This window comes from Lampris incognitus, chromosome 12, assembly GCF_029633865.1.
Source record: "Lampris incognitus isolate fLamInc1 chromosome 12, fLamInc1.hap2, whole genome shotgun sequence".
Lineage (NCBI taxonomy): Eukaryota > Metazoa > Chordata > Actinopteri > Lampriformes > Lampridae > Lampris > Lampris incognitus.
In genome coordinates this window covers 32,113,513-32,136,871 of record NC_079222.1, presented here as the reverse complement: position 1 = coordinate 32,136,871, position 23,359 = coordinate 32,113,513, and the positions used below count along the sequence as shown (strand labels likewise).

The 23,359-nt window shown below is 42.2% G+C and overlaps 1 protein-coding gene across 1 annotated transcript in view; it reads right to left on the bottom strand.

Annotated features, from left to right (window-relative positions):
• LOC130121471 (tyrosine-protein kinase JAK2-like) overlaps positions 1-23,359 on the bottom strand; it is a 47,665-nt gene that overhangs the window by 5,176 nt on the left and 19,130 nt on the right. Inside the window, exons 4-19 of the mRNA XM_056290270.1 lie at positions 22,946-23,091; positions 21,912-22,200; positions 20,504-20,614; positions 15,445-15,602; positions 14,776-14,887; positions 12,542-12,728; positions 12,065-12,189; positions 11,568-11,702; positions 10,898-10,985; positions 5,793-5,920; positions 4,884-5,022; positions 4,416-4,567; positions 3,521-3,671; positions 2,925-3,058; positions 1,595-1,784; positions 8-132 (exon numbers count right to left, since the gene is read on the bottom strand). Of these exons, the coding sequence (XP_056146245.1) occupies positions 8-132; positions 1,595-1,784; positions 2,925-3,058; positions 3,521-3,671; positions 4,416-4,567; positions 4,884-5,022; positions 5,793-5,920; positions 10,898-10,985; positions 11,568-11,702; positions 12,065-12,189; positions 12,542-12,728; positions 14,776-14,887; positions 15,445-15,602; positions 20,504-20,614; positions 21,912-22,200; positions 22,946-23,091 (2,370 nt within the window). The remainder of the gene's footprint in view (positions 1-7; positions 133-1,594; positions 1,785-2,924; positions 3,059-3,520; positions 3,672-4,415; positions 4,568-4,883; positions 5,023-5,792; positions 5,921-10,897; positions 10,986-11,567; positions 11,703-12,064; positions 12,190-12,541; positions 12,729-14,775; positions 14,888-15,444; positions 15,603-20,503; positions 20,615-21,911; positions 22,201-22,945; positions 23,092-23,359) is intronic.

Genomic DNA, 23,359 nt, shown 5'->3' with positions numbered 1-23,359 from the left:
ACTTTACCTTGCAAATCTGGGAGGCGTAGTGCAACAGCTTCTTGGAATCAAAAAGGTCTTTGTTCTTGATGAGGTAATCTCTTAGACTGCCATATGGTAGATATTCCATGATCAGCCTTAGGTTCCTTCTTCCTGTGGATGAATCAGAACAAACGTCACAAAATCAGAGAAGTAGAGGGCAGCAGCAGAGAAATAACTGCTGATACAGTAGAAAAACAGAGAAGATTAAAATTTATGTAGATAAGGTGATTTTCAAGAAAATCTACAGAAAAAATTCCTGTTCATAAACAAGCTCATGGACCCACTAGGCATACACATTTCAGAACTACCCTCAGAAAACTCCCAACATCTTGTCCCTGGAAATACAGTAAAAAATCTGCAAGAGTAGCAACGTTAACACCTAAAAGCATGGGCTGAGTAAGGGAGGAAGGCTGCTCCTGTCGATTCAGTAATCCTGGCACATAACAGAATATAAGGGAGTGGTACAAAAACTGTTTCTGAATTCTCTGGGTATTATACACTACTAGTCTCTCATTCTGCAACAGACTTTTCATGAGCCACTTTAATATTTGGCACGAGCACTAAACTAGCAATAAAGTAGTGCTAAACACATTTTCATGTTTTCATGTATGCTATATATGCTGACTGTCAGCAGCGTCAGTTTGAGCAATATCAAAACAAGGATTAATACCATATCTTCCTTCACTTTCGATAATGGTTCCGCAATATGTTTCAATTTTCTATATATAGACTGCAAACATAACACAGCGTTTTTATAATTTAACGCTTAATATACCAGCTGTAGATTTTAACATGACTGAGGGGACACTGAGTTCAATGTGAGTACTGTGTCTAACGATGAGTTAAGAGGTCACGAAATTATCGCTCTTATTTATTTCTTAATTTTTATTGTAGCATTTTGTTATGCAGCTTATTGTGTCTTCAGTTTGTTGTTGTTGGAAGAGTGAATTTCTGTCTGGGATTAGTAAAACACCTATCTATTCATCTTAACAAACCTCTCAAACCCAGTGACCATACCTCCAGTTCCTTCATGGTTAACAAGTGCAACGCTTTCCTTACATTTTTCCCAAACTAAAATTGACACCATCTACAGCAACCTGACTACCCCCCCCCCTTTTCCCACAGCCTTCGCTCCTTCAACATTAACCTCCTGTCTCCACCAGACGGGACCACCGGACCTGGGGGGACAGAGCCCCCTCTCTCTGGAACTCCCTCCCAAAACACATCAGGGACTGTACCGATCTGTCCATATTCAAATCATTAATCAAAACTCACCTCTTCCGAATTGTTTTTAAATGTGTGATTAATGTTGTGTGTTTTATGCTTTAGGTGTGTTGCTCTTATGTTTATCTTAATATATGTAAAGTGTCTGAGTATTTTGAAAAGCACTGTACAAATAAAATGTATTATCATCATTATTATAAACCAGAGAAACAGAAAGCAAAGCAGCTTGAGCAAGATCAAATTCAACAAAGCAAAGCTTGTACATGGGGAAGGAGAAAAATTCCAATAACTTATTGTGATTTTATTTTACTTGCATTTAGCATACAGATATAAAATGATGCAGTCATACCAGCGCTGTAGCAAACTCCCTTGTACTTGACAATGTTTTCATGCTGGAGTGACCTGAGGATCTCAATTTCCCGCTCAAAATCCCTGAGATGCTCTGCTGTGCTGTGCTGTAGCTTCTTTACTGCCACCACCTCTCCAGTGCTGTCCTGCAAGGGATCGTACCTGCACAGCTCCACGCTACCAAAGTTTCCCTGGAGTAGAGGGTTTGGGGTGGAAGATAAAGGTAAAGAGAGGGAAGGAGTGAGAGAGATACAGAGACAGATAGATACAGAGAGATACAATGAGACAGAGATAGTGATAGAGGAGGTATATGGAGAGACTAGCAGAGGTACCCGGCGTTGCCCGGGGAAAAGGTTCTCACCAAAACAACCAACACGATCTGATCTTTACGATATAATCGGTGATGAAATATAAGATAATTTATGATATGATACATGTGATAAACGAATGTCGAATAAATGAATGTTATCAACTAAACGTATCAAATGTCCTAATGTTCAATCCATTCATCAAGCTTCTTTGCGAATGTGTGTATTAATCGCTCAGTGCTCAAGCACCTCAGGGTAAACCACGTTGCGTGCCTTCAGGCTAGCATTGACAATGTAAGGTGTAGTGCCTCCCTTGACCACTGGAAGGATTTGCCGGAAGTCTCAACAAAGCATCGTTGGAATGCCTCTTTCGCAAATGAATCAAATTTTTAGTTGGTTTTTGAAATATTTTTCTAAACTGTGCAATCCTTGGAAAGTGCTGATTTTAAAGATACCTTTCTTTTTGTTCTACAGTGAGTATTTCTGGAGTTTTAAGTGAACATACAAACATACACTCTTGCTTTATAGAAAGAGAAAAAGAGTTTAAAATATGAGATGAAAAAAATTGGAGATGTGATAAACACTTATACAGACACATACACACAAAACGTTAAAAGAGACAAAAGAAAGGGTCGACCTGGTATCCCAGATAAAGAAATACAGTTAAAAACAGTATCTCACATGGAGAAAATTGGCTTTTCACATAAAGGGTGAAGACCCTTTATGTTATGTTCCCGCGACCCGAATTTGGATAAGTGGCTTGGATAATGGATGGATAGACGAAGCTCAATCAATAATAAAAGTTAGTATGACAGTTCTTTGATCTAAAATTTGATATGAAAATGTTGCGTGAGCATAAAAGGCCAAATCAATCTAAGATCTTAAACACTGTAGGCTGCATTGATTTTTCTGTAACTTTTTATGAGTCATTCTGACTCACATTCTTCTGTTTCTTATACTTTGTTCATTTGCATTCGGGTGTATTTGCAAGCGAATTTGAACAAGTTCCTGTGCTTGTCTCACTTTGCCAAGTTGCTTAAGAAAGATGAGGTGCCGCTCTTCAAACTGAGCAGGCTCCTGGCTTTCAAAGGCCCATGGGAAACCAAAGCCTCGTGTCCTGTTGGGCATCATGTCACTTTCCACCACCAGCTCATAGTCTGTTCACAACATAACAGTAGGAAATAAAAAGCAGGATGATTATAATACCTTATCACAGTGTTTCCCAACCCAGTCCTCAAGGAAACCCTGCAGATTTTCTTTGCAACCCTGAATAGGTACCTGTTTGTAGTTACTCAATTAAGTGCTGCGAGATGATTGGTTGAGTAAGTATAAGCAGGGCTACCTATGCAGGGTTACAATGAAAATCTACAGGATAGGGGTTCCTTGAGGACTGGGTTGGGAAATGCTGCCTTATTAGAAATTAAGGTCTTTTGGACTGTATGAAATCCTGAAAAACACTGTGTGTATCTGTGGGCATGTTCATATATGTGCTTGTTTAACAGGCAGGTCTAGAATATGTGTTTAGGGTGAGTCAGACTGTATAAAAGACATGCAGAGGCAGTTGAGATTAAATATGGGTGGCTTTTATATACACACTGTGTGTGATTCTGTTCACCTACCTGGCGTGAAGAGACTGTTAAGATCTCTGATGATTGCTCTGAAGGAGGGTCTGTGTGAGGGCTCATAGTCCATACAACTGTTGATTAGAGTGGCCAACTCCGTCCACTTAGGAGCAGGCAGCTGGTGCCTGTTCTCATAGAACACGTTTTTCTACATTAGAAAAAGATAAACCATTATGAACAACACAAACACAATCATTTCTAACTTCATCTGCAAACTATGGTACTCAGAAGATAAACTTTACGTATGCTGACTTGCCTAATAATCCTTCATAGGATATTTTTCTCTTTTTTTGGGGGGGGGGATTTTTACCCTTTTCTTCCAATTGTACTTGGCCAATTACCCCATCCGAGCCGTCCCGGTCGCTGCTCCACCCCCTCTGCTGATCCGGGGAGGGCTGCAAACTATCTCATGCCTCCTCCTCTGGTACATGTGGAGTCACCAGCCGCTTCTTTTCACCTGACAGTGAGGAGTTTCACCAGGTGGACGTAGCGTGTGGGAGGATCACGTTATTCAACCCAGTTCCTCCTCGCCCCTGAACAGGTGCCCCGACTGACCAGAGGAGACGCAAGTGCAGCGACCAGGACATATACCCACATCCGGATTCCCTCCCACAGACACGGCCAATTGTGCCTGTAGGAACGCCCGACCAAGCTGGAGGTAACACGGGGATTCAAACCGGCTATCCCCATGTTGGTAGGCAATGGAATAGACCGCTACACTACCTGGACACCCTATTTATTTCATTTTAAAGTAGGATTTCTCTCTTGTACGAGTTTTAAAAAGTCTATAGGACACTGTCAAGTTTCCATTAAATGTATACAGATGATAAATAGTGTCTCTGTTTCTTTCTCTCTCCAGCGCTATATCAATCTTTCCCCCGCTTTCTTAAACCTTGGAGGAGTTGAGGGTACTGAGTGGCTTGTCTCCCCCACTGCAGATCTCCCAAAGGGTGGTTCCAAAGCCCCACTTGTCTGTAGCCAGACTCAGATTACGGGGGTCTTCAATGCACTCAGGGGGCACCCATGGAATACGCTCCACCAGAACTGGAGGGATTAAAACAATAGGACAGAGTGAGAAAGACAGAGGGCAGAAAAGAATAGAGCGACGTTGGGAAGGGACAGAGGGTAGCAAGAAATGAGGACAGATAAAAGGAAAAATTAGGGGATTAGGGGAAGGGAAGCATATATGAGGTAGGTAAAAGAGAAAGAAGATTATGAAAAATATTAAATTATCAGGAGGAGATCGTATCTGCCCAGATGGTAAGAGTAAACTGGTTGATTTGTTTTTACACACAAGGCAAGCCTTAGCATAAACGTTGTAATTGATTTGAAAGGAGAGTATACTGACTAAGTTACTCACCATCTCTTGGCAGGACAGTTATGCTTATGCCAGGATCACTGAGCTTGATAAAGGGCTGGCTGCCAGTTTTACGATCCTCCTCTCTCACCAAGAGAATGTTTTTGGCACAAACATTTCCATGGATGATGTTCTTATCCTCCTATGAACAAATGCAGACAATGTTACACCGTTTACTGGTATCCACATTTCATGGCCTTGTTTGCATTTGTTAAAGACTCAAACCTTAACTGAATTATAACACCCCCTGATAAAATTCTCTAATTCCTGTTTGTTGTTAACAGTGATTTTCTTTTTTTGGGCCCCCCCCCCACCTTTTTCTCCCCCCAACTGTATCCGACCAATTACCCCACTCTTCTGAGCCGTCCCGGTCTCTGCTCCACCCCCTCTGCCGATCCGGGGAGGGCTGCAGACTACCACATGCTTCCTCCGATACATGTGGAGTCGCCAGCTGCTTCTTTTCACCTGACAGTGAGGAGTTTCGCCAGGGGGACGTAGCGCATGAGAGGATTACGCTATTCCCCGCAGTTACCCCTCCCCCCCCGAACAGGCGTCCCGACTGACCAGAGGAGGCGCTAGTGCAGCGACCAGGACACATACCCACACCTGGCTTCCTACCCACAGACACGGCCAATTGTATCTGCAGGGACGCCTGACCAAGCCGGAGGTAAGATGGGGATTCGAACCGATGATCCCCATGTTGGTAGGCAACAGAATAGACCGCCACGCTACCCAGATGCCTGTTAACAGGGATTTTCTTAACAATTAATTTCACAATAAAATAAATTCTTAACTTCCAATAATGGAAGCTATTATTTGACAATATTTGTCAACATGTATTACCACCGCCAGAGCACAGTGTGCAGAGTATTGTGTGGCAGTGTATACAGTATTGTGTGGCAGTAGTCTTACTAGATAGTACATGACCCAGGCCAGCTGCCTGGCGACATCTAGTTTCCAGGTGATGTTGACAAGATTCTTGTTCTTCTTTAGATAGGTGTCCAGAGAACCAAATTTACCATACTCCTGCACCATCATGTCTGACAGGAAGATGAAAAAGAGGTGTGAGACTTACTGAGGCATCATTTAAAATAGACAAGATGAGAGGAATGGCATTCACGTTGAAGTGTATTTAAGTTCTCTGCCACCGGAGGTGCTTGTATGCCCTTCCTATGAATTCTCCAACATATAGCATAAATACAGGAATAGGATTCACTCCTATTGTGTGTTGGTGCAGACTGTGGTTATGTCCAATAACATTAAACATGTACAAATCCACTGTCATACTGCCAGAACTTTCCTTTCTTTAGAAATAAAAAAAAAAGACTGGTGATTAGACTGACTGCTTTCCTTTAACATGAGAGCTGCCCCTACCTCCATAAACACACACACACACACACACACACACAATGATGAATCCTGTTGGTGTTATTTCAGGACTACTGCGATAGGAGTATGTTGTATATCAAGGATGGGCAACATGATTACCCAATTTCCCCTCGGGGATGAATAAAGTATTCTGATTCTGATCCAGAAAGGGCCGGTGTGGGTGCAGGTCTTTGTTCCCACCAAGGTGTGGCCAGTTTCAGTCTGAGTAAAGTGAAAGGGTAACCATCCAGCAGTGACTTGTTGATCCCAAGAGTGACATCAAGTCACAGTGCTTGCAGAGAGGAAGCAGGTAAACAACCGCGTTTCCTGTACCGATTCTTCCTTATTGTGTTTTTTCAAAGTGAGAGCTCTGTCGCTCCCTCTCTTTTTGTCTTTGCAGTGATCAGTGAGTCAGTGTCCTCCAGTTGGTGCCAGTTCCATGCCTTCCTGGCTACCTGACAGTGCTCTTATCTTTCTGCATTTCTGCATATCAACACGTTCAATCATTGTTGTGTTGTGCTCAGCCAACTAATTTGTATTTGTGCCGTGAGCTGTCGCTATCGTGCGCTGACTTGTTGGTAAACTGTTCCTTGGTAAAATTGTCATTCTGTGTTCATTACCCTTCATCACGCCACACAGATCTTTTACTCATTTCATATCACTGGCCAGGCTTCATCACCAAAAGTAGATCCAAAAGTGGTGCCAAGCACCACAAATCCCACCCCATGAAGCTGTTAAATTCCAGACAGTATAAGTAATAGAGTGCAATCAATGTTTTTTTTATCTAATTACTCGTCTGCCATAATCATGAAAATGCCCCCAATGGTAGACTACTTACTTTATTTCATTTCTTTCCTCCCCAATTGTATCCGGACAATTACCCCACTCTTCCGAGCCGTCCCAGTCGCTGCTCCACCCCCTCTGCCAATCCAGGGAGGGCTGCAGACTACCACGTGCCTCCTCCGATACATGTGGAGTCGCCGGCCGCTTCTTTTTACCTGAGTGAGGAGTTTCACCAGGTGGACGTAGCGCGTGGGAGGATCACGCTATTCCCCCCAATTGCCCCCCCCCCCGAACAGGTGCACCGACCGACCAGAGGAGGGTCTAGTTCAGTGACCAGGACACATACCCACATCTGGCTTCCCACCCGCAGACACGGCCAATTTGTGTATGTAGGGATGCACCGGCGGTAACAGGGGTATTCGAATCAGCGATCCCTGTGTTGGTAGGCAGCAGAATAGACCCCTACGCTACCTAACCCTGTGCCTGATAAGACTATTTTCTTGACCCTTTTGACAGAAAAACCACCATAACCTTCATCCTTTTGAGAGTGGTTGGATATGTCCTGGCAGGTAAAAAGTCATATAATGACATCATCATTCACACATTTATTCTACTCTGAAAAGCTGTGATGTCGAGTTAAGTTGAAGGTCACAGAGTTGAATGAAACCCATAATTTCATATCTGTCAATAACAGAAATCCACCGTCTATTCTAATCCATTTCTGAGTAACAACCTTAATAGTCACGGCGTTAGATGGAAGTGCAAGTGGGACTTCCTATCTTCCTTACTTAATAGTAATTACGGAAATATCAAACAGTCCCATAGTACAGGCACAGAACCACGAAAGGAACGCAATGCTCATTGGGTAAGTCCGTGAAGGGGATGGTCCTTTCCCCTAGCTAGCTGTCACGACCTCTCAGCAGACCACGTAGTCTGGTGGCACGCTCGCAGAAAACTTCAACTTGAGTTTAGGCATGGTCTTAGTGTGGTTAAGGTTGGAAAATAATGATCTGGGAGGGCAGCCGTCCCTTCCAGCAGGCCATCGAGTGACGACCTTGGACAAAACAGGATATGGTTCTTTTTGTTCCCAAGACACAGGTTTATTTCATATATCTAAAGAAGTGTTTATCTGCAGTTGTGAGTGATATCCTTTAGAAATCCCATAACCTTAAATATGACCTCTCAAGGGTCACGCAATATCAAGGGTGATGGTGTCAAAGGAAAATCTGTGCTTTCATTTGACGTTTTTTTTTTTTGTGGAGTTTTCCCCCTTTTTCACCCCAATTGTACTTGGCGAATGACCCTATTTTCCGAGCCGTCCCAGTCGCTGCTCCACCCCCTGTGCCAGGATCCAGGCGCTAGTGCAGCGACCAGGACACATACCCACATCCAGTTTCCCTCCCAGACACGGCCAGTTGTGTCTGTAGGGATGCCCGACCAAGTCGGAGGTAACACGGGGATTCGAACCCCCCAGCGATCCCCGTATTGGTAGGCAACGGAGTAGACCGCTACGCTATCCGGACACCCCTTGACACCATATTTTTAACCGCGAGATTTCCCTTTCTGTCAAAAATAATTATCAAGTGGCTATCTGCAGCATGTTTTAAATAATATCAAGATATTGAACCCCTAAACTTTAGACCCCACAAATCCTAAAAATAACCAATTTGATATCATCGTAATGGACAGAATATCCAGAAATAGAAAAATGAACATTCAGGCTCTAGTCTGAAGCAACATTGACAATTTTTTACCAAGTATGACAAAAAAAGTATTTTCACTTTTTTGGTGAATTTGACTTGACCCTGACCTGATTTTGTCCAAAATTTAATGGAAAAATTCTGGGATGTTATTCCGTACTGTCATTTTCATTTCCCTTAAGTCAAAAGATTTTCTCTCATGTTGTTAACACAAACAAACAGAAACACTGAAACAAACGGAGTCAAAAACAATGGCATCGTGTAAGCAGTGGTTAAATTGGGATTTCTGAGGTGGGGGATCCCTAGTTGGTGGAGGTCGGGACTAAGATGCGGCTGGAACCGGTCTCGTCAGATCCGACTATGGCCGGACTCGGTGAAGCAGCAATCATTGGCAACGCTGTCTTCGGGAGGGGGGCGGAGTCGGCTTGTGTTCGTCATGTGAATGCGTCTCTGTGTGTGTCGGAAAAACAGTGGTTCGGCTTGGATTCGCCTTGTCACGAAAGTGGGGAGGCGCTTTCCTTCGAGACTGCCGGCCGGAGAGATGCAGTTGGCGAACGCATGCAATACGAGGGTGGGTGTTTGAATTAAAATAGGGATCAATTGGCCACTAAATTGGGAGAAAAAAGGGAAAAATCAGAAATAAATTTATTAAAAAAAATAATAATAAGATGCGGCTGGAATGGTGCCAATAACACATATCACACTGATAGTAAAAAAAAAAACGATGTGCTATTTCACTGCTGGAAGCTATTAAAAATGTCTCTCACTCAGTATGCGAATCTGACTGTCAGCTGTTTTTATCATCCCCTCCTCCTTTGCTGAATTGCGCAGGTAAATTAGAGTGGTAACAAAATGTGGTTTCAAATGAAAGCTAACTTAGCTTTCTGTGTAGCTAACTAGCTAGCTAGCTGTTTTCCTCTCCACACAAATCCATTTTGCTCCCAATAAACCTACTGAACCAACTAGACAGCTGGCTAAAGTCAGCTGTAGCTAACTTACCATACATTTATTTGCTAAATTACCTCACTCAGTCGAGTGCCCGCTAGCAACAATAGCTAATGTTAGCTGCCTGGCCAAGGTTATATTTTTCTCTCCACACCATCACACGACACTGCCCACAAATCCCTTTATGTACTGCTCCCCAGCAGACAGCTATTTTTGCTTGCTATTAGTCTACAGACATATTTTTTTGCTATAGTATTGACTGTCTGGATGCTAGATCTAGCAAGCAAGTTAAATAACCTATCATTTATCTCAGTCAGTGCACAGTCATCTGCTCTACTCTGCTGCTCGCTTCTGGATTCTGTGCACACTATGGCGCTTTTTGCTTGACGTCTCCAGATCCCGCGCTGACACGAGACACAACGAACCAATGATGATGCAGCTTGAGTTTGCACTGCAAATGTCAGTGTGGCCCATTATTCATCAACACCAGAGCACTCTCTATACGGCACTGGGTATAGCCAAACCAACGACATTACTTTAGACTTATTATGAAGCGATCAATATTCTTTTTAATTTAACAATTACAATATATTTCTATGACGATCTAAGGTGCCGGAGCTGAGATCCGCTTGGTTCCAATTTTGATCCTAGGTGCTGGATCTCAGATCTGGAAAGATCCGGCCCAATTTAACCCCTGCGTGTAAGTTAAAGATGATCGAATCAAACAAAAGTAGTTAAATGTGATGAGGAACAAGTCTATCTATCACAATTGTGAATGTATGCAGTAGTGCATGTGTTGATAAGAAAAGTTTCAACTTGTTATTATTTGTAGACAACTTTGGACTGTCTTGTATTTACACATCTCTTTAAGTGGGTACTTATACATTTTACTTTGGTATTGGGTTTGAATATATCACAAACTTCTGCTTTTTAGTACATTTTCACAGTTCTGGTGCAATTGCATAGTGTTCAAGCATCTCTTTCCTTAGTACCCCTAATTTCTTTAGGTTTTGCACTTTGCTCTACCCCACTTACATATATCCCAAAGTATCAGCAATGATTTGTTGTTCATCAAGATGACCAGGTGGGTGAAAACGGCAAAAGCGAAGAGACGTGGATGGAGAATATAATGAACAGCTGCCGGCTAGAACAGTTACACCAAGTGTGCATGTGTGTGGTTGTGTGTGTGTGTGTGTGTGTGTGTGTGTGTTGCACACTTACTCTCCTCGCCACAAACACACACACCATAGATAAGAAGAAGGTGCTTGTGGGAGAGTTGGCTCATCATACTGGCTGCTTCGAAGAATGACTGTTAAGAGATAAATGTGGAAAGAGAAAATAAGAAAACGCAAGATGTCAGTTTAACCCGTCTGTTGTCTTATGGGTCAAAATGACCCATAACGTGTGTTAAACAGCAGAGAAAAGACTCTAAATTATCTTTTTTTCAACCTGAAATTAGATGGCTTTTCCTACAGTGACCCCAACATTAGAAAAAGTGAATCGTTATTTTTGAAAGCTGTACACCACTAGAGTACTAAGCTTGTCTTAGGGTTATTTTGACCCCTAAGACGTGTTTGGGTCATGTTTGACCCCACTGTGAAGAGAGAAAACCCAGAGAGTCACAAAGTTTGTGATGAATGACAGGTTTTTTCTACGTGCAAAATAGATTTGGGGTTTTAAAATGAAATTAAGTTGCTTTAATTTAGAGGCTTAATGAAGGCGGGTCATAAATGACCCTTCAAACAAGGGCAGTATACAGAATGTGCGGACCACAAAAGGGATAAGAAATAAATTATCCTTTTCTAAGGTAATTTTACCTCTACTAGTATGAAGACCAACAATAAAAAGAGCAGCACCATCTCCCACTCATTAACCCACTAAAAGAGCCGACCTCAGAGTAGTTGCGGTTAGACTTGTCCAGGATCTTGACTATGACGTCCATCTGATGCATCTCCCCATAATCCGCCAGCTCCTGCCTTACACCGCAGAAGATCTTCGTAAAGGTCCCCTGGCCAAGACTGTTGTTCTGGGGAGAAGAGTACAGCACAGGACTCCAGACTCATTCAGCTTTCATGATGATAAGGTCATTAGATATGGTCAATGGAGTGGGGGGGGGTACGCTGGTGGCATGGGGGATTATTAAACTAGCATCACAACACTGAGGTTCAGCTCAGCTGGACATCGACAGATAGAGAATTTTCTTTTATGAGGCCCAATTTGTATTCTTAAGTTACCAAGCTGCAAAAGGAGAGCTCAAGCAGGGCTGGTCATTGCTTAGCCAGGTTCCCTTGAAGCAGGAGACTTTTTTTCCCCTCCCCCTACAAACTCTACTACAAACTTTAGTATGTTTTGTCTATCTAGAAGAAAGATAATTAATGAGTGTCTCACAATGACAAGGTCCTCCTTCCGGATCTTATGGAAAACCATCTGGCTGATGCTGTGTTTTTGGAGGGATGGGGAAAGAGGAACCTCTGTGGCCTGGTTTTGTCTACACACCAACAGGTTAGACTTGTCTAAGGAAAAAGGTAGAGAGATCAACACCTGTCATTTTTTCTTCATACCTATCAGCTTGTGTTTTGCCTGTATATGTATTACTGACTGAAGTGACAGACCAGCTAACAAATTCCCCTCAAATTAAAAAAAAACAATATTACAATTGTCATTTAATTTTGTTCTTAATAAACGTTAGAATTTCAATAGTCCAAAAGTATGAGATTTGCTCTCCAGTTCTTAACGTCACGTGAACCATAAATGACAGCATTTTATTACTGAAGGGAGTGCTAATGTAATGGTAGAACTATAGCCTACATGTTCACCAGTGTGTATTTCTGGCCTCGCTGTGTGGGGGTGCGTGACAGTTCTGACCTCGGGCACTCGGCGGGAAGCCCTTGGTGAAGTGGAACGTGTGTCCATCAGTGCGGTGTGCCTCCTTTTGACAGTGTTGCACAAGTTCCCTCAGTGAGTCAAAACTCTTCTTGGTGCTACTCCAGATGTACTGGCCAGACTCACTCTTCAAGATCAGGCAGTGCTTATAGTCCACCATTGCGTCACACTGAGAACAGACAAGTAATAATGAACTACTATGGCAGCGTGACATAGAGCGTGTTGACAAACTCTCGACTTGGACCTAAGCCCACAGATACTTTCCAGTGAAAAGGTGTGACCTGTGTACTACTGGTGGCTCTTCAAGAGCTGTTCTTTGTGGCTATTCATGTTCGACGGGTCAACATTTGATATCTAAATTTTTTGTGAGAAATAAAGGGTTATTGCTCCCTCTAGTGTTTAACATAAACAATCCAATATATAGAACGTGTCCACCCCCAAGATTGCAGATTTTTTCCCCCCCCTTTTTCTCCCCAGTTGTACTTGGCCAATTACCCTATTTTCCAAACTATACCGATCCTTGCTCCACCCCCTCTGCCGAGCCGGGGAGGGCTGTACACTACCACATTCCTCCTCTGATACATGTGGAGTCGCCACCCCCTACTTTTCACCTGACAGTGAAGTGTCGCCAGGGGGATGTAGCATGTGGGAGGATCACGCTATTCCCTCCAGTCCACCCCAACCCCCCCTCCCCGAACAGGCACCCCGACCGACCAGAGGAGGCGCTAGTGCAGCGACCAGGACACATACTCAAATCTAGCTTCCCAGCCTTAGACACAGCCAATTGTGTCTGTAGGGACGCCCGACCAAGCCGGAGATAACACGGGGATTCGAACCAGCGAACCCCGTGTTGATAAGACTGTGGATGATTTTGACAGCCAGTAAGTGTAAACGACAGACAGCTTGCTCACTTGACAGAAACAGCTAATCAGCCCATGCTCATGATGCAGCTATCACTGAATATGAAGTCACGCAAATGTGTTTACTATGCCAAAGCACTTCATTATGTTTAAGAAATGTTGCGATGATGCCATAAACAGTGTGAGCTCATATGTAAATTAGTTTGGGAGCTAGTGGGTAGAAGGGCATTTAGTTGTTAGCCGGGGTGAAGCATAAGCTGAGTCAAATGAACAGCAATTACTAACTTCCTATGAAGGTGGGCTGTGTTGAATCAAAGGTGTATTTGTAAAGTTATATGAAAATAATTAGAACCTTCATGATTGACTGCAAAGCATAAATGTAAAATAAAGCTGCAATTGTAATAAAATGTCATTTTCTTGCTAAAAGGTCAGAAAAAAATTATTTACTTGAATGCACACTCCCTGAATGAATGCATCTCTTAGTCACCATCTCATGACATGGAGATATGCAGTTCATTTCTGTATCACTTGTGTCTGATATTCTTGTGTAAGAAGTGGGGCTGTTGTGAAGCGTCTAGTGTGTTGGTGTAGTGTTCTGTGCCTGTCACGTCTCACTCTCAACCTTCACCGCTGGCTAGCAATAATGCGAACAGGAGAGCCAAGCATGCAAGTCTCTCCCTGTCAATACATAGCTTCTCCAACAGCAAGCCCTGTGTAGCGCACCCCCCCCCCCCCGTGGTGACTCATGGTAACCGGGTAGACCTTGGACTCTGGCTGAAGTACAAGGGACTCGGAGGAGGTATGGCCCCTAGTTGTGCGATACGCAAGCCCACCGGTGTGTGGATATTCCCTGATGCCCATGAACCAGCCCCCAGCTATGGGTTAAAGAGTGCCACTGCCTGGTGGATACCTCGGGGAAGGAATAGGCTACGGGAGTAAACCCCTACAGAAAATCAACGTCCACAGTGCTGTTGTTTTGTGTTTTCCTTGCCCTTCTGTATCTGTTTGAGTCGGAGAGTACTGCTGGCGTCGTGTGTGGCTGCCGCTTCTCCCTCTCGTAGCCCCCCTTCCCATCCACCCCTGTATGTCTGTGTTATGTTTACCTGTTGTCTTGTTTCACCCGTTTATTGTAAAGCAACTTTAAGTGCCAGAAAAGCGCCGTATAAGTTTGATTCATTATTATCATTACAGAAATGTGTCGGTCAAATCGCTCTGAAGTATGGCTTGATAATACTATAATTATAACGCTAATGTGTGAATAGATCCATGTTTTAGTATGAATTTTAGTTATCTGACCACAGAGGACTGGCTCAGTCACAACCTTACTCTTCCTCCCTAATCATTGGCACAACATACCCCAACAACGAAAGACATGAAATATGTGTTGTAGTCTCTGGGGCTGCAGTGAAGGATATAGAAGCCTTGGTGGTTGCCAGAGCGGCGTAGTTTAGCAGTTGCAAATTCCATCCTATATGCAAAAACACAGAATGGTAAAGCTCAGTCAGTTGAACGTGTGTATAATCAAAGCAGTACGAGTATGCATGTAACTAAGTATATCAGTAAGTGAGCATGAACATATCTGATCACTTAGTGAGTTATTATACTGCATGTATATGCTTGTTTGGGTGTGAAAGTATGTGAATAAGAACGAGTTCTCATGAAATGTCTGTGCCACAGGTGTCTGAAATGCACGGTAATGTACAACAGGGATGGGCAACATGACCCAGAAAGGGCCGGTGTGGGTGGAGGTCTTTGTTCCAACCAAGAAGTTACACGACTGAGTCTATAAATCAAAGTCCTTAGCAAAGGCTACATGTTTACTAATAGAATCAGGTGCGTAACTGCTTGGTTGGAACACCGCCCTTTCTGGATCATGTTGCCCATCCTTGATGTACAACATGCACCTACTGCAGTAGTCCTGAAATAATTCCAATAGGACTCATCATTTTGTGTATGTGTTTGTGTGTGTGTGTGTGTGTGTGTGTGTGTGTGTGTGTGTGTTTGTCATTGGGGTTTCTGACTTACGACACAGGACCATGGCAGTGACTCTGAATGGCTTCCAGAAGTCTAGGTGGAACAACCTCTTTACACAGGTAGCTGTGGGCATCCGCCACTAGTCTGTAGTACCCATCCACCAATGACACAAACGATAGCGCCTCTGACCGTGAATGGAATTCCAATTCCTTTACGGTCCGAAAGTAAAAGACAGTGAAGAAGGGGGATGAAGAGAGAGTCAGAAAGAGCAAGCAAAGTTCAATGGCTTGTAGCTTTTCTGCCAACTACTAGTTTTTATAATTAAACACAACCGAACCTTGCACAGACAATGTCCTCTAAGGTGGTGAGATGTGAAATATTAAATGTTAGGAAAATCTTTGCATGTCTGGTTAAGCCAGAATGTCTGTTCTGCTCATATGTGTATATATATATATATATATATATATATATATATATATATATATATATATATATATATATATATATATCAGGTATTGATTGATCATCTTTGAATGGATTTGCAATATTTGATTTTTAAAACTCAATTGCATTTATTGTATTGATGAGTGAGCCTTCACAACTTAAGTTTCTATTTTTCTATAAATGTAACCAAGCAGTAACATGAACTAAATCTGTGATGCTAGTAAATCTTTGAATTCACCTGTACTGAAATGATTTTGTTAGATCTCATGGAGGATCGTCATCTGCCTGTTTTACTGACATAAAACCTTAGTCCTGCTGAATGTTGTCATTCAGCAAAGCATTGTGTGTGTTTGTCACTAGTATGGGTCACATACAACTGCCATAACATGTTGCAGTAACAGATAAATAATTTTAATGCTAAACGATTCTCTGGTAAGCAAAAAGCCCCTTGGAGAAATATGAGTATTAATGGCAGAAAACAAAGCTTCACATACACCATACCATGCATCTATAGCCTAGAATTGAGAAAGGCTAGGCAATGCTTTTTCACTTCAGTCATTACACAAAAAAAAAAAAAAATTAACAATGCACATATTTTATTTTCTAATGTTGATGAGCTGACAAATTCCCCAACAACTATACCACCTGAATTTCTTTCCACTATCAAATAAAATGAATTTTCTGCCCTTCTTAGCAATAAAATTGAAAACAATACGTCATCAGCAACGCTGCAGCAGGAAAAAACCTTTGACCACCTATACATTTGTATAAAAGCTTGGCATCCATATCACAATTTGATGCCATTGGCTACAAATTATTCAAGGAAATTGTGCTTTCTCTTAATCCATCCACCTACTCTATTGATCCTATTCCATCAAGCCTGAGTAAAAAATATTTTCAGCTGCCTTGCCAAGGGATCTATTGCAAATGGTTAGTGCTTCTCTTCTCACAGATAATTTTCCAAATGCCTTAAAAACTGCTGTCATTGAGCCTCTCTTAAAAAAGTGTAACCTGGATGCCTCTGTAATTAGCTACTATGGGCTTATTTCAAATTTACCTTTCATGAGTAAAATTGTTGAAAGGTTGTCCTTCAACAAGTTTGTAGCTTCTTAACATCAAATAGATTGCTGGATAATTTCCAATCAAGATCTCAGGCCCACCACAGCACGGAAACTGCACTTATTAAGGTTTTAAATGACATTCATCCAAACACCAACTCTGGCAGTACCTCAGTCTTAATGCTACTTACTCATAGTGCTGCTTTTGACACTGTTGACCACTTATAATTTCTAGAAAGATCTGGGGAACTACGTTGGGATTTCCTGAATCGTCCTAAATTGGTTCAAATAATATTTTCAACATGGTGACTACTTTGGTTCAATTGGCTGCTATGTATCTGATCACAGGAAAAGGATTTGCAGGGTCCTCCATAGGAGGCGCTAGCACAGCGACCAGGACATAAACCCACATCTGGCTTCCCACCCGCAGACACGGCCAATTTGTGTCTATAGGGATGCCCGACCAAGCCAGAGGTAACAGGGGGATTCGAATCAGCGATCCCTGTGTTAGTAGGCAACAGAATAGACCCCTACGCTACCTACCCCTACACCTGGTAGACTATTTTCTTGACTCTTTTGACAGTATAACCATCACAACCTTCATCATTTTGAGAGTGGCTGGCTATAGCCTGGCATGTAAAAAGTCATATAATGACAACATCATTTACACATTTACTTTACTCTGAAAATCTGTAATGTTGAGTTTGATTGAAGGTCACAGAGTTGAATGAAACCCATAATTTCATATCTGTCAATAACAGAAATCCACCGTCTATTCTAATCCATTTCTGAGTAACAACCCTCTTAATACACCATGACCTGGGTATGACCACTGAAGGTCATTCAAAGGGAAAAGTCACGGTGTTAGATGGAAATGCAAGTGGGACTTCCTATCTTATTTACTTAATAGTAATTACGGAAACATGAAACAGTCCCACGGTACAGGCAAGGAACCACGAAAGGATCGCAATGCTCATTGGTTAAGTCCGTGAAGGGGATGGTCCTTTCCCCTAGCTAGCTGTCATGACCTCTCAGCAGACCACGTAGTCTGGTGGCACACTCGCAGAAACCTTCAACTTGAGTTTAGGCATGGTCTTAGTGTGCTTAAGGTCAGGATAATAATGATCCGGGAGGGCAGCTGTCCCTTCCAGCAGGCCATCGAGTGACGATCTTGGACAAAACAGGATGTGGTTCTTTTTTTTTCCTTAAAAACTGCTGTCATTAAGCCTCCCTTAAAAAAAAGTGTAACCTGGATGCCTCTGTAATTAGCTACTACGGGCTTATTTCAAATTTACCTTTCAGGAGTAAATTATTGAAAGGTTGTTCTTCAACAAGTTGTCGCTTCTTAACATCAAATGGATTGCTGGATAATTTCAGGATCTCAGGCCCGCACTGAAACTGCACTTATTAAGGTTTTAAATGACATTCATCCAAACATCTACTTTAGCAACACCTCAGGCTTAATGCTACTTAATCATAGTGCCGCTTTTGACACTGTCGACCATGCACTATTTCTAGAAAGTTCTGGGGAACTATGTTGGGATTTCCTGAATCGTCCTAAATTGGTTCAAATAATATTGTCAACATAGTGACTACTTTGGTTCAATTGGCTGCTATGTATCTGATCACAGGAAAAGGATCTGCAGGGTCCCCCATAGCTCAATCCTTGAGCCAGTATTGTCCAAACTTTACTGACTTGGTCCATTTGGTCAAGTTCTGCAACACAACAAAGTTACTTACCTCAGCTATGCAGATGATACTCAAATATACATAGCTCCCTCACTAAGTGATTATGGCCCCATAGTTTGTTACGTCAGTACTTGAAACAAATTAATGACTGTATCTCCCAGAATTTTCTCCAATTTAACAAATATAAAATTGAGACCACTGTCTTTGGCCCTAGGAAAGAGAGGCTGAAAATTTTTGCTCACCTTGAATCCCTGTCAATCTAGACTACAGGCCAAACTAAACATCCGGGCATAATTACAGACTCAAATAAATCTTGATAGCCACAAATTAAAAACAGTAGCAACGTTGGCATATTACCATCTTAAAAACATAGCAAGAATAAGAGGATTCCTGTCCAAAGAAGACTTTAGAAACTCATTCCTTAAGTTCCAGTAGATAAGATTATTATAATGGTCTTTTTTTCTGGTCTCCCCCCAAAAAAGCAACCAAACAGCTACAGCCCATACTGCTGCTAGAGTTCTGTCAAGGACTAGGAAGACTGAACACATAACTCCAGTTCTCAGATCCATTCACTGGCTTCCACAAAATCAATTTTGAAATACTGCTACTTGTTCATAAATCTCTTAATGATTCAGAGACGAAGTACAGCACGGACCTGCTTTCAGAATATGAACCTTCCAGACTTCTTAGGTCATCTAAGGCTGCTCTACTAGTAGTTCCCAGGGTTAAAACCAAACATGGTACAGCACATAATAAAACTCACAATTAGAACAAACTACCTTAAGAGAGTAGATTTGCACCAATCTTGAGTACATTTAACTCCAGGTTAAAAACTTGTGTCCATCACTACATTACACAAAACAGCACTTCAGTTGTCTGATACCATTTTAATCCAAGGCCAGAGAGGAGGAGTTTAATCTTTTCATATTTTTAATAAGTAATGCCCCAGGAACTGTTATTATCACTTTCTTGTTTAATTGTTTCCTCTTAAATATATTCCTTCTTTTTTCAGTTTCTTTACTTTTATTGCAGTTATGCTTTTTATGCCTACTGTGGGCTTTTTGTGCCTTTTGTAAAACACTTTGGGTTATATTTGTGTAAAAAAAGGTGCTATATAAATAAATTTGCCTTGTCTTGCCTAAGGGAACCTTCTTAGAGGAATAACTAAACAGCCTCTTTTATACTTTGTTTGATAGTTTGATTTACTCATCGCTGTGTCCTCCCCACACACATTTTAGAAGAAACTGGACCAATGAGAGAACACACATGTAATGACAATAGGCTTATTCCACGGTGCTGTTGTTTTTTGTTTTTCTTGCCCTTCTGTATCTGTTTAAGTTGGAGAGTACTGCTGATGTTGTGTGTCGCTTCTGCTTCTCTTGTAGCCCCCCTTCCCATCCACTCTGTATGTTTATGCTATGTTTATCTGTTGTCTTGTTTCAACCCATTTATTGTAAAGTGACTTCGAATGTTAGAAATGCGCTATATAAGTTTGATTTATCATTATTATTATCCTTAGGTGAGAAATAGTAAGACCACAAGCTTTCTTCAAACAGCTGACCCAGTTGGGCAAATGACTTGCCATTTGAATGGCCTAAGTGTATGTTTTACCGGCCTTGAACTGCTGAGCCTGTCTTACTCTCACATTCTGTACTGACATATATTTTTATAGGATCAACTCAGTTTGAATACAAAAAAGGGAAAAAAAATACCAGAGGACCTGTGTATTGCTATAATTGTGAAAATTTTGCACTGTTCTGTGTCATGTCCAAAATAGATTTGATACAATTGCTCTTACCTAAAGAATTAATTACTGATTACTCTGTTACTGCAGCCACTAGCCAGACACTGAGCATTTGGTTTTTTTCACAGTGTATTAGTGTAGATTATTATAGAGTAAAGAGGAGACCATACTATACCAGGATCTGGTTGTCCTGTCTGGTGAGGGTAACAATCTGGCTTTCTGAAGAACTCTCCTCATTGGCCTGTTTGATGGTGATGTGAATCACCTCAGGGAAGTCACAGTATGTCTGTATGAGACAGAGACAGCGTACAAAATACCACGTTGATGTTTTACTGTCTGAATGTATGGCTGTGCCATCTCAGCAGCTAAACTGAACCAACACAAATGCAGCTAAACTAAAGCAACACAAATTCAGCTGCAAGACATTCATGAAAATGCACTGCCAAGTGTCTAATACATGTAAACATAGAAACACATACTACACGTTGCTTTCTAAAACCTAGCAAAGGAGCTCCATCTTTTGGGAAAGACTAGAACCTGCAGCCGGCTAAAACGGCATGATATTGCAGCTGTCTCTTGTGGTGGTATTGTTACTTCCTGATCCTTCTGGCCAATCCGTATACGCGTGTCAGTGCCACATATGCATACAGAATACCACGTTTTACTTCACTGCCCAAACCATTCTGCAAATGTACTGCTTTCTAAACTTCCTGATCTGCTGAATACCTGATGAAATGAAACTTCCTCATTTAGATTTAGATTTTGTGCTATGCACGACACACAGCTAATATTATTGGGAAAAATAATCTTGCAAGATGTAAAGCTTTAACTTTAATCATGCCCGTTTTGCAAGAGGAACATCTGACTCAACCATTAACAAAAACGAGGAATTTAACTATTAAACTGAACAGTAAATGGTGGGTACATGAAGGTTGTCACTGCACCATTGGGTTGGCATGCCAGACTGGGCCAAGGTCTGTTATCATCTCGTGCCATGAAATATTACACACTACTAGAAAGCACAAGGTGAGGAGTCTAGAAATTAATCTAAGGGGCAGACTGACACTGTTGTGAGTCACTACTCTCTCTTAAATACCCCAAAAGAACAATTAAAGCTGTTATACAATATTTGACCACAAGATGGAAAACGGCAGTGCTACAGAGATTCAAAACACACACTCAACTTTCCACCCCTTCCGTCCCTACAGGGAGTCATTTGATTCACAGTTAATATCAAAACTGTTGCTTATCAAGAATAATGCAGCTTTAACTTTAGATACCTGATACTTATCTGATTTATGTAAAACTGCTAACTTTTGGCAAATGGACGGTGAACGTGTTTTTCCTGTAAATCCCATTCCTTATTTCCCTTAAATAATGTGTGGTACAGGTCGGCTGTGACAAGCATCATTGTAAAATGTCACGTTGTGTACAGAGTGGGCATTACAGGAGTAATCTGCATTAACTATCATAATTTGTACACAATGGTGTGCATGCATGGTGCAGACCCGGCAGGTGGTACGGATCGGTTGGTGACAGACGTGTCAGCGCACCAGTACAGCAACATGACATTTCCCTCTCACCTTCAGCTCCTCCTCGTTCCCGTCTGACCACTGGATGCCATCATTTCCGGTGACAGTGATGGAAACCTCACGGCCCGAGAGGTCTGTGACCAGGAAGCGCTCGGAGTAAAGAGAGGGCAGGAGTGTCTCGAGGCTTGTCAGATATATGAACTTCAGGTCACACAGGGTAGTGTCGCATTCGCTGAACCGCCGAATAAACTTTCTGAAGCGATGGCGGATCCGCTTCCGGGTCACAATGTTATACTCCTGGATGTGGGCTCGCATGCCTGCTGGCAGGAAGGACTTGTAGCTACGGGTATGGAAGGTTGGGGGGGTAAGAGAAATATGAGACGAAGATGACAGAATTAAGAAGAGAATACAGAGGAGGGGGGGTGACAGACAGATGGACAGAGAGAGAGAGAGAGAGCGATAGAGAGAGAGAGAGATACAAAGAGAACAGTGGAAAAGAGAGCCATGTCAAGAACAGAATTTGTTTGCTTAATCTATGATATTATGGGGGCGCTCCAAAAAAAGAGCGAGAGAATAATCATTACATAATGCAGCAGTTATAGATGTAGCTATCCTGACAATATCATTATTAATGTTCCCACATTGAGTGCTGGGTGAGGAGGGGAGGCAGAAAAGGACACTGAACATTGTATGTAAAGACATAGCGCATTAGTTTAATCTTTAGACAAATGCTGACTGAAGATCAGATTTCAAGCACACGTTTTTGATTTAAGACATTATCTCACTCACACCGTGAAATCTAATTCTTTTATTCTGTTGCATGAGCGCACATATTTAAACTGTCTTTGTGCCATTGGGGGACCCAATGAACACAATGGCATCCAATGTCCTGTTGAGTCTGTCAAACTGATCTGACACGCTGGGTTTGCTCTTTTGTATGTGTACTTCCACTGCAACAGTTGGATAATTGTCTGTGTAGCATACACACACAGCTGTGCGGAGATATGCCTTCATGCTTCCTTATGTGTTCCAGAATTGCTTATGTTTATGTCCATGTGCTTGCAAATGTGTGCATTTTGTCTTACCTGGTATCGTTGTAGATGTCCACGGGCGACTGGCCACTCTCCTTGGCGAGCCTCATCATGTCTAGCACAACCAGACCCAAACACTCTTGAAGAGCCTCGTGGCTGACTGGAACATTCAGCCTGTCGTTCACAAAGTCACTGTGGTACTGGTGGAGGGAGGAAGGGAGGGAGGAAAGACAGGCAAGAAGGAGGAGGATGGGTGAAATATTGAGGCACATGAGCAAGAGAAAAAAATAAAGGAGAAGAAAGGGGGTGGATGACATGGTAGATATGGTAGAGGGAAGAGAAAAATTAGTTTTTACATATCGACAGGTTTGACGTTTTGCCCGTGTCACGAGCTCCCAATTTCCCTCTCAGCCCATAAAGCCCCTCCATTGATTTTTATCATCACCCCCTACATCAACAGGTATCATC